At 47.1% G+C, this 12,066-nt stretch overlaps 1 protein-coding gene across 9 annotated transcripts in view; it reads right to left on the reverse strand.

Annotated features, from left to right (window-relative positions):
* The window catches only part of ZFAT (zinc finger and AT-hook domain containing), a 204,693-nt gene that overhangs the window by 76,229 nt on the left and 116,398 nt on the right, over nucleotides 1-12,066 (reverse strand). For 7 of the 9 annotated variants that reach the window (XR_011543240.1, XM_008518448.2, XM_008518446.2 and 4 more), the window contains exon 11: nucleotides 2,779-2,867. The exons of the other annotated variants lie outside the window; for them this stretch is intronic. Coding sequence is in view for 6 of the 7 variants with exons in the window: in XM_008518448.2 (XP_008516670.2) it covers nucleotides 2,779-2,867 (89 nt within the window). In the remaining variant the exon portion in view is untranslated. The remainder of the gene's footprint in view (nucleotides 1-2,778; nucleotides 2,868-12,066) is intronic. 9 annotated transcript variants of the gene reach the window in all.

The following is a 12,066-nucleotide window of genomic DNA, read 5'->3' on the forward strand; positions in this document are numbered from 1 at the left end:
GGAATGAAGACCACAAGTGGAATGAAGGCGGTTGATCATCTGCCCATAAGATAGAACAATATCCTGGGGTATCAAGGGGGCCCTCTGTAATCACAAGGGTCCTTACAGGTGGAAGTGGGAGGCGGCAGACAGTCAGAGATGGAGATAGGATGAGGGATGCTATGTTGCTGGCTTGGAAGATGGAGGAAGCGGCCATGAGCCAAAGAATGCAGGTGGCCTCTAGAAGCCAGAAAAGCTGAGGCAATGGATTTTCTCCCGGAGCCTCCAGGAAGAGCACAGCCCTGCCGTCACCTTGACTGTGGTTCAGGGCAGCCGGCTTGGAATTCTGAACCACAGAAGTACGAGATGATAAACTCGTGTTGTTTTAAGCTACTAAGTTGGGCGTAGTTTGTCACAGCAGTAATAGAAAACTAGGACAGGGGCAGGCAGAGAGGAAGGGGGAACAGTTGTTATTTACTACTGAGTGGTCGGCAGGCACCCATTTCATTTTGCCTTGTCAGTCCCAGTGAGTGGAGAAACACTACGTACACTCACTTGTACTAGAAGAGTAGCCCAAGCTGTGGGAGGAGAGAAGCCCAGGTTCGACTTGGTGGTTCTCACTCAGGCCTGTCTCTCTTCCCAGCGGAGGTGCCGCTCGGAGGAGGATGTCTGAACCCACAGGGAGCCCCTGGGAAACCGGCCTTGACCCAAGTCCAGCTTAGCTGAGCAGCTCCTGAGGCCCAGCAGCGGACAGCAACGGTGTGACTGCAGGGAAAAGCTGACGTCTACACGCGAGAGTGACACCTTAGATAAACCCTCCCAAAGCCATTTCCTCTGCGCACAAACCTAAGATTCAACAAATCTTGGAATGAAAACACTGAGGATTTCAGGCCAGACAGACTGCTCAGTTGTGTCTGGTTAGAAAGGAAACGTTCCACACTGAAAACCAAGAAATAAATGAGAAGTCTAGTGCCAATTCTGGAATAGCAAGGAAAATAATTAACCTCGCTGGGTTTAAGTTTCTCAGCTATAAAGTGAGCGCTGCCTTAGCCCTCTGTCCTCTTGTACTTTAACTGCACTCGTCTAAGAAAACCTAGAGTCCCCCCAAAGAAACACATGCACGAGCTGTGAAATGTGAAATAAAGCTCTTAACTTCAATTAAGTACAAAATGTGCAGAGCACTGAAGAACCTCCCCGGCTGAGGCACTGCGACCCTCCCACCAGGTGACGTGTGGGTCTTCCCTAAGAAACTCACATTCAACACTGACGTTAAAGCGGCTACATAAGCAACAGGAACAACATCCTCCGGCTTTCCAATTCCCCCTTTCTGCCCACAACAAGTAACTGAGAAATGTTCAGGCCAAGGACTCGGAGACGAAGACCAAGATCTCGCTCCTTCCCTTCCTGGGTGTTTAAAGCACATGTGCCCTTAATAACCCCTCTGAGCCACTTGGTTTCTTCACTATAAGAAGAGAGATCACGAGAATTTCTCTCTCACAGGGCTGTTCTGAGCATCACATGGGGAGGGTCCTCGTCACCTCAGAGGCGGTGATAACACAAGTTGGTCAATATTCTAACAGTGACTGAAATCTGTAGATATGGGCATGGCAGAAAAGACTAACAGGTGATCAGCTAACTTCTCTGAGGTTCAGGTTCTTCACTTGTCAAATAGGGACAATAATGTCTACAGTGGGGGAGATTTGGACTTCGAGTTGAGGACTGTGAAGTTCCTGGCACACTGTGGGCATACAGCAGATGCTCAGTAAATGCAGCCTCTGAGTGTGGTGACCAATGGTCCCTTCCACATTCCGCCATTCTCTGGGAGTTAGCGGTGGACAGAATTTCAACAAACATTTTACAACATCGTGTTTCCCATTTCCGTGAGTATGTGGCAGAATCACCAATTTTGAGGGTCAAGTTGCCATGTGCCGAGCAGAACTTTTTATTAAACAAATTCACTGGAGCACAGTTGCTGTTGTCAGTAACTGCCCCACTAGCAGTGGCCAAGTGGATATGACCACCCACACTAAAGAAACATCAATCAGAGGTATTGAAAGAATATGGAGAGTGACCCCGTGGCTGAGTGGTTAAGTTCACGCACTCCACTTCAGCAGCCCAGGGTTTCACCGGTTCGGATCCTGGGTGCAGACACGGCACTGCTCATCAGGCCATGCTGAGGCGGCGTCCCACATGCCACAACTAGAGGGACTTACAACCAGAATATACAACTATGTACTAGAGGGCTTTGAGGAGAAAAAGAAGAAGAAGAAAAGAAGACTGGCAACAGATGTTAGCAGGTGTCAATCTTTAAAAAAAAAGAATATGGAGCGCCACGGTCTCCCACGTACCAGCTACATGCTGGGCACTGTGGTGGGCACTCTGTGACCACCCTCTCCAGCTCTTACAACAGCCTGCCAGGTGGCATCACCACACCTGTCGTATCAGGTGATTTCCTCAAGGCAAGCCAGGATTTCAGAGCACACATATCGTCCCTAAAACCCACACTCTTTCCTCTCAGTCACTTCAGGTTCGTATGGTAAGAGCGTCCCTTTGCTCTAGCCCACATCGTCTTACACACTGTTTCTGAACTTGGTTTCCAAAGTACAGAGAAATGCAACACTTCTGCAAGGAGACAGCACGGAGTAAACTGAGCCATGCCTCAGACTCCACGTGCGATGGCCAAGGGGCCCAAAGTGAGGGGAACACCAAAAAGAATGCAAGGATGCTCTCTCCATCTCCTTCTTGAAGAGTGATGCATTTCCAGCCAGAACACGCACTCCGCCTCCCGAGCCCTCTCACCTTGAAGGAGGCATGCTGCTCCATGTGCCGCAGCAGCTGAGGCTTCTGGGCCGCCGTGTAGTCACACACCGTGCACTTAAACTGCTTCCCTAGAAAGAAGGGAGGACAAGGTGAGCGCCGCCAGGCTAAGAGCTCCCGCAGTGAAGGCAGGGCCAGGCCTCAAGCCAGATACATAAGGATGCCCCTTGCCATCTGGGAATCCAGAGTCTCAGAGGGGAACCGGGAAGTAAGTGCCCAGCCACGAGGCAGCCTGCTCAGTTTCCCAAAGGTGGGAATGGAAGGGAGCTTGTCGCAGGGGGAGGAGAATAGACAGTTCCTCCTGGGGAAAGACATGTGGGCAAGCTCCTAAAGAAAGAGTAAGGCTGTGTCCAGCTGACTAGAGGAAAGAAGCATGGAGGAAGATGGGTGCGCATGGGGGACGGCACAGAGGTGTGGCCTCCAGGGTGGTCAGAACAGTGGAGCAGCTGGATCTTCCTTCCAGGACCTAAAGGGAGGTCTGGAGAGTGTCAAGAGCTGACCCAAGAGAGGCTGTGGGGCCAGAACGTCAAGGGCCTGCAGCATCTCACCAGGAGCATGGGCATTATCTTGAGAGCCAGGAGAATCTGCAGAAGGCCATTCAGCCAAGGAGAAAGGGCTGCGTTTGGAATTCCCAACTCTGGCAGGAGGGTCAAAGGCAGATTGGAGGGGATGATAGAAAGAAAACTACAAAGAATGCAAAACATTGCTCTTTCAAGAGGATTAATGTTTTAGCAATATATAAAAATTCAATAATGGGATGAACAGGCACACATGTTAAATAAATTCATGAATACACAGGGCACACTACATTTTTAACCCTCTGATTAGCATAAGTAAAACATCGACTTGTAATAATACAAACCCGTGACCCAAACATAAATATGACCTACCTCTCACAGCAGTAAATGGTTCACCAACAGCTTCTAATGCGGCAAGCCTCCTCGGGGAACCACGACCACAGCCACTGCACATGGGGTACCACAGAAACACTGGCTCCTTCTGGGGACCTCACACCTTTCCCTCTCGGACAGGCCAAGTGAAAAGGTTGTTGATCTCTGCGGCCTCCATTCTCCCTTTCTATGCACTCTTGAATCCAGCAAAAGCCGGCTGATGGCACGAGTTCACCCCAAAACCTGTTCTCCCCAAGGTACCCAACGAACTCCATGATGCCAAGCCAATGGCAGATTCCACTCCTTATTTTACTGGACTCGACTGCATGTGGCTCTGCTAAGGGGCCAAGCTCTGGAAATCTCTGCTCCTCTGAATCTCCAACACTCCTGCCTCCCTGAGCCTCTCTGACTACCCTCAAGGCATTCTCCCCCATCTACGTCTTTTATACACTGATGTGCCACAGTGTTCCAGCCTGCATTCCTACTCTTCTCCTTCTACAAGCATCCTTGCATATAACAGGTCCCAACAGGCTTTTGTAAATCCTTTTTTGAACCTGAGATTTGAGTATCCAATGTCTGCTGAACTACTGCTTAGCTGTCCACAGCTGTCCCTTAATAGCACTCATTATTTTACCCATCAAATGGATTCCACCTCCAGTCTTCCCAGTTTATCACCCGCCTGATCTCCCGAGGCAGAGACCGGGTAGCCTTCCTCAACATCTCCAAGACCCTAACTACACTCATCTCATTGTTTCAGCACCTGATTTCATCTCCTAAATATTTCTCTGTTTCTAACACCTCCACACTAGTTTAGGGCCTCCTCATTTCTTTCCTGGACAATGGCAAGTGCCTTCAGGTAACCCTCCCATCCATCCCTCCATTCATCCATCCATCAATCACCCATCCATCTATCATCCATCCATCATCAATACATAACATACATACTGATGCCCCATCCTCCATCCAGATGATCTAACACATAAACGCTCCCACAGCTCTTCCTGCATGACACGCTGATGACTCCAACTACAGAACAAAGCTGAAGTTGCAGAGCGTGGCATAGAAGGCCCTCCAGAACCAGAACTAACTCTCCCTGCCTGACCCCTCTTTCTGACTTCCTGTTTTGCCTTCCCCTCTGTACGTTAGGCTCCATAACACAGAACTCCTTCAGTTCTCAGAACGTTCTGCGTTGCCTTTGCAGTCTCAGAACCCCAAGTCCTTGCTAACAAGGACCATGCCTGGGATGCACCGCCTCTCAGCATCTAGTCTTTCTTCACTTTAGCGCAAAACTCAAGTTAAACAACATCTCTGGTACCTGGGCTAAGAGCCTGCCCCTCTGCACACTCTTTCTCTCCGTGCCCCAACTCTGCAGCACTGTCACCACCTGTTCACAATCCTGGGGCTGCCACTGACTGCCCACAGGCAGGGACCATGTCTTGCCCCTCTTAGTATCTTCAGTGCCTGAGTGTGTGGCATATATTGAACACATTCCATGCATTTTACTAAAGTGAACTGGGCAAGAAACCAAAAGGAAATTTTTTACATCTTACATGAATCACACTTTTAATAGGAGCAGCAAAAGGGAAACAATAGTATAAACATATTCACACTACAATTGTACCTGTTATTCCAGGTGAATGAACCCCAAATTCTAGATTCTACTAAATCTGCCAGTCTAAAGTGTGGGGGAAACTTTTTCAAGTGTAAGGCAGACAAATCATCATTAGAGAGGAATTAACACTTTTTCTTAAATACAACATCACCTTCTTTCAAACGTAAGGCCACACATTTCTATACATCTTTCATATAATCTCGGCCATCCACACTTCTCTAGTGATGTGTGGCTCACATAAATACATCATTACTGTGTCAGGTAGCCTGAGCAAAATGGTGTCTGGGTCTTCACCACCAGAGTTGGTAAATATTTTGTCACTCATTACCAGTACACTTGAATCAAAGAGTAAAAGATTAAGTGTTGAGAAAGAGAGCTGAAACGAATAAATGTAGTTGCCTTATCTGAGATCAAGAGTCAGCCTTTCATGGACGTACTCCCAAGGCTCTGCAAGAGACAAGGAAGGAAGGCAGCTCCGAACAGCCTTCCCTTACCGAGGCACCAGAGCTCTGGCAATAAATACTACGAATGTTTTCAGCAACCACTGACAGCCCCTATCAAACAGGCCTGGGAGAGCACTCGACATAATCTTTTGCTGCCTAATTAAAATAATGCAATGCAGATGCACGACTAATCATAAAAGAGCAATGCTTTGAGACTACCAGATTGTTTTGTACCAAGATTCCCCTGAGAATAACTCTGAGAGCCGACTGAAAAGCCCAGCATTTACTCGAGCTTAGAATGACCTCAAAGGGCTGCCAGATGAACATCAAATGGCTGCATGTAGATGCGAATCACACAGCATCCCAGGAAAAGAAAAGAATGATTATAAAGAAAAAAAGAGGTTGATTTTTTACAATGTAATTCATTGTTCACACAACATAGCTGCCTAGCTCTACCTACTGAGCTTCTGGCCACCTGCAGCTGTGCTGTGACTTGATGCCTACCATCTCACCCATGGACCCCAAAGACTGCGGAGGCAGGCAGTGTCACCCCTCTCATGGATGAGGAACTAGGATCAAGAATCTGAGCAACCTGTCAGGTTATGAAGTGGTCAGTGGCAGAGCTCGGATTTAGACCCCAAAGCCCCCATTCACAGCCGCGTAAGAATCCTTTCAGCTAATAAGGGCAAGACACAATTTCCCCAAAGGGAACAAAGGATTTATAACAGCCGTGGGCTTATCTGCACACACACACACCATACTATCACATGGCATGGCAGCCATTAGAAAGGGCTGCCCAACCCCGGTGGCCTAGTGGTTAAGTTTGGCACTTTCTGCTTCGGTGGGTGAGGTTTGGTTCCTGGGTGTGGACCTACACACCACTCATGGATCAATGGCCAGGCTATAGCGGTGGCTCACATACAAAATAGAGAAAGTCTGCTAACTAATGTTAGCTCAGGATGAATCTTCCTCAGCAAAAAAGAAAAAGAAAGACAGGGCTGCCCAAGAGGAGCAGCAGTGGGGGCAGTGCATTCTCTTTCTGGCTCTGTCCACACATCTGTGTGACACTGGGCTCCTTCTTCTCTGCTACTTAGCAGCACCGCTAGAAAAATGAGGTGGTAACCACTGTCTGCTACAAAGACGCACTCGGACACGGGGCCGGCAAGCACCTGAACAGCAGCCCTGAGCGACGAGGCTGAGGTACGTGCAGGTGACCCAGCAGCAGATCCTGTCCCACCACGGCCACTCGGGAGAGCTGAGGCAGCATCTCCCAAGTCCTATTGCTTTGACCTCCCTGATGCAATCTGAGATGATCCAAGGACAGGTCTAATTAAGCCAGCCTAAGATAACACACCTGAAACAGAAAGAATAACAAGAGAGCAAGGGAAAGTGTAAAACTACAATAAGGTATAAGCAGCTATAATATATATTCAAAGAGTTTATAGAAAGCCTCCCTTCTCCTGTCCCCAGCAACTCTCTGGCCTTGTCTCTACTCAGAGCAAACCTGGAACGCCTTACAATGGCTGCGGGACCCTCTGAGCTCATGCTCTGCCTTCCCCCTACACTCCACGCACACAGTATGCCCACCCCATGTCCAGGCCTTTGTATGTCTGTCCCCAAGGCCTGGGTTGCCCTGCCCAGATGCCCCCAGGCTCTGCTGGCTCATTCCCCTCAAGTCTTCATTCGAATGTCATCTTCTCCTTGGATCCTCCCATTTAAAATGACAGTCCCTGTACTGATCCATTTTCAGCATTTCTCACCCTGTAATATTTTCATATTGAAATTGAATCATTTCATACTAATATTTTCATATCTCAACTTTCTCCATACTTGAGCTCTCTTCATAGCTCCATTGTAGCAGACCATATATTTTACTGGTTTATCTCATTTATTGTTTAGCTCCATGACATTGGGTTTTGCTTTCGTTGCTGTTTTATTGTCTACTGCTGTGTCCAAAGCGCCTACGCACACAATCGCTTGTGGATTCACCTTTGGTTGGTCCATCAGGCACCCTCGCCGGGCTGCAAGGACAGGGACAGCACACTTCTCATTCCACGTCCTTGTGCTTGGCAGTGAGCACATGTGGCTGTAAGACTAGCAATAAGTTACAGGAGCGCCCCAACAGGATGTCTGCTCAGACACACTGGCTGTCCCTGCCACAATCACCAAGATCACACAGCACACTCCTGGAGCCTGCTAAGTGGCTCTCCTCGCCAGCCCCCACCCCAGATACAGGTGATTAGACCATGGTGGACAACAGACCCTAGCTCAGTCAGGGATTTGAATTGCCTGGATCCGAGGCAGGTAACTCGGGAGCTGCTGGTAATTATACTTCCACCCTGTGGAGTAAATAAGTCAACCAGCCAATCTGCAGGAGGGGTTAGGGGACAACAGCACAGAGAGACAGAGACATGACATCAGAATGAAGGAAGGAGAGGAGCCAAGGTGAATGATGAAGACAGTCCCCGGCTGGCTGGAGTCACTCAGTTGACAAGCATGAGGGGGCCAATGTGTGCCAGGACCACACTGGACCCAGAGCACAGAAGACAACAGAGCCCCTGCCTCATGGAGCTCATCGCCTAGGCAGACAAGAAGCAGGTATGCAAATATGCAATTCCAGATTATAAGGAGCTACAAAGGAAACAGGGTGACTCGGGAGAAGATGGGGTGTGGCCAAGGGACTGGGTTGTGAGGGAAGGGCTCTGTGGGGAAGCGACAGTCAAGCTAAGATGGAAGGATGAGAAGGACTCAGCCACACGGAGAGGAGGTGAAGACAGCTCTGGGAGGAAGTAACCGAAAACACACAGACCACGAGTCTCTATAAGATCTTCTGGTGCCGTTATAATAAACGCCCCTTTTCTGCTTTAGCGACCTCAAATGAGTTTCACGTCAACTGCAACCAAAAGAGTCCCAACAAATACAGCTGCTGAATGAACAGCGAACACATGAATATCAAACGCGAAGACCCCAGAAAGCAAACAGATAAAAAACGACAGGAACAAACAACTCACTCAAGAGAGGATTAAATCAGATTTAATTAATCAAAAGAAGTCCAATGACAGCAAACACTTATATAGAGCACTGTGAAACAGTCACTGTTACCAATGCTTCACACACATTAACTCAATCCATTTAACCCTCTAATTTGCCTGTTCCAGTTTATAGTTATCAAATAACTAAAAATTTGTAACATGGCAAGATTTGATCCTCATTAAACTAAGAAACTGAACATTTTAAATAAAATGAAGTTGCTAAAAATGAAAGAGTTAAGCTGGAACACTGCATGTTTCTGGTATAATTTTTTGAAAAGTAAGTTGGCGGTGTGACACACGATTAAAAGCACCAAAACGAAAGAGCCAGCCTGCTCCTGGCAATGTGTCCTAAGGAACTTACCCAAAAGAGGAAAAGTTTATATTCACGAAAGCGTCCCCTGCAACATAAAGTGTAATAACAGGAGGAAAAATGAAAATAATACATTGTCCAAAAAGTAAGGGAATGGTTGTGTAACTCATGGATCACCACCTTAATGGAACATTACACGACTCTTAAATGTATTATTCATGGACTCTATAACAACAAAAATAATTATAATATTAATTTTAAGGCTATAAAAATGATATTTATACTTTCAACACAACTATGTAGTCATTCCATATGAACATGAATAAAGACTGAAAAAGAATTTTAAAAAGAATAATTTGTTAGGTGATAGAACTGTGAGCACATTTGTAGGACAGGCTTAGATTTTTGTGACTGTTGTTTCAATGTTTTCTGTGCAACAGAAAAGCATTTCAGATAACCTAGCATCCATCTCTGAAAGGCTGGGATGTTTCATCCCATTCACTAATGCACACAGTCCAGGAGACAGGTCTTTCAACACGGAGCCATAAAATGGTATCAGCAGTTCCTGGACCTGAAGTTCAAAAGATCTCGTTGTCTTCAGAACACGGCCCCAGCTTGGACCAGCTGCAGGCTGATGCACGGCTGCTCCTTCTGGCCAGGCATCTTTGCCCCTCTCCTTCACAAGGAGAAACAGTGGCCTAATCTTGTGAATAATCTCAGGGGTGGTCATTTCTTATCTTCTGAGGCAGAATTTAACTTTTGCAAACAGTCAAAAGTCATTCTGAGCCAAGTGTTGTCAATAAGGAGGACAAAAGAAAGCTGAGTCATTCCACTTTCTGGAGAAACATTCTTTTGAGGAAAGCACCCCAAGCTTACTGCAAAAACATAGCCACAGTACAAAGAAAAAAAGCTAATTGCAGGAACAAAGTCTTCCTGGTTACAAAGCACAGAATTGAGAATCTCAGTTACTTACGAAATTCTTCTTATTTGACCCAGAGGCCCAGATGTTAAAAGTCAAAATCATAACAACCTAGATGAATCTCACAAACATAATCTTAAAAGGAAGAAGGCAGGCACAAAAGAGCGGTATTCTATGAATCAATTTACATGAAGTTCAAAGACAGGCAAGATCAAGCGAGCCATGAGAAGTCTGGGTAGCAGCTACCTTCAGGAGCAGAGAAGGGAATGATGGGGGACGGGGTGAGGAGGGCGTCTGAGGGGCTGGCATGGTCAGTGTCCTGCCCCAGGCTGTGGTTACAAGGTGTGCTTCCTCTGTGACAACCCACTGGGCTGTACACTCACCAATCATGCACTTTTTGTATATGTATGATACCGTAATTGTAAAAGATAAGAAAAAGGAAACACACGCACAGAACAAAACAGTCAGGCTGCCTTCCCCAGAAGGGACTCAGGAACCAGCATCAAATTAGTTCAAGAAAGAAGAGATGTGTATGTACCAGGCAGTTCAAAGATAAAGTTTGAGGACTGCATGACAGTTTGTGGCTTATGCTGGCTGCTGCTTCAGGTGGTAAGAAAAAAGACACTGTCAGCATTATTTGCCCCAGTGATTATCAGTGAGGCATCTTTCGGAGTGCCAGGCTTGCTGGAAAGTTCCACTGCAGATACTGCGGCTCATTCTGGAAACACAATGCTTCACCACCAGCTCCTATTTACCTCAAAATGTGTGATCTGATACAACTCCCTCCAAAGATGGGAAGGTGGGAGTTGGAAATGTCATCTCCACTGTTTCTGTTCATCCCTCAAAAGGTGTGATGCCATCTTTGAGAATCTTTCTGCGTTTTTAAGTTTTCTTGGAAGGAGTCTGTTTCTCTGTCTAACGTGAGCTCTCCAGCCAGCATTTTGTGGCTAAGGGGCTGATGGAACAAAGCTGATCTCTGATCTGTGGAGCACTGGCTGGACCTGGTGATGGGTTGCCAGCTAAATGCCAGTGCCACCAGACAGTAAAGGGAAGCACAGAGTGTGGAGTCAGGCAAGGTGGAGCTCTGCCCTTTACTCAGGTTTTAGGGAGAAAGTCATTCAGCTTGACCTGTTAAGATAGAGGGGACAGGATTTGGATGTAGGAAGGGGGAGGGAAAGAACACAAATCCTTGTTATTTTGCCTTGGGTTAGACTACAACAGGGGCACCCAACCCTGAGGGGGCTGGACTCCCTTCCTGTTGCATTTCTTTCTGCTACGGAAGGAAAGGTGACTGTGCAGGAGGGCGGGTGAGGGAGCCAGCGGAGCACCTGCCTGCTGAGGCCCCTGTGCTCAAGCAGGAGGCTACCCCCACAGGGAGGAGGGACCCCTCTACCAAAAATAACGGCAATCACCCCTCGCTGGAAGCTGTGGGAGGGCTCAGTCCGGGATGTATGAAGCCCCCAGGCTGGTGACCACCATTTAGAAAATGCACAGCCCCTTGGCGAGGATGTGGGAATCCTTATACACTGTTGGTGGGAATGTAAATTGGTCCAACCACTATGGAAAACAATATGGAGGTTCCTCAAAAAATTAAATATAGATTTACCATCTGATCCAACAATTCTACTACTGCATATATACCCAAAGGAAATGAAAACAGAATTTCAATGAGATATATGCAACCCCGTGTTTACTGCAGCATTATTCACAATAGGCAAGATACAGAAATGACATAAATGCCCATCAACGGATGAATGGATAAAAAAGAGGTGGCATATATATACACAATGGAACATTATTCCATCATGAGAAGGGAGGACATCCTGCCATTTGCAACAACATGGATGGGTCCTGAACACATTATGCTCAATGAGATAAGTCAGACAGAGAAAGACAAGCAGGATGTCATTTATACATGGAATCCAAGAAAGTCAAACTCGAAAAAGACAGTAAAATGGTGGCTACCAGGGGATGGGGAGTGGAGGGAGAATAAAAGTTGATGGTGTTTAAAGGTACAAGCTTGCAATGAGTAGTAAATAAGCCATAGTGATCTAATGCATAGTA

The sequence above is a fragment of the Equus przewalskii genome, chromosome 8, assembly GCF_037783145.1.
Source record: "Equus przewalskii isolate Varuska chromosome 8, EquPr2, whole genome shotgun sequence".
Taxonomy (NCBI): domain Eukaryota; kingdom Metazoa; phylum Chordata; class Mammalia; order Perissodactyla; family Equidae; genus Equus; species Equus przewalskii.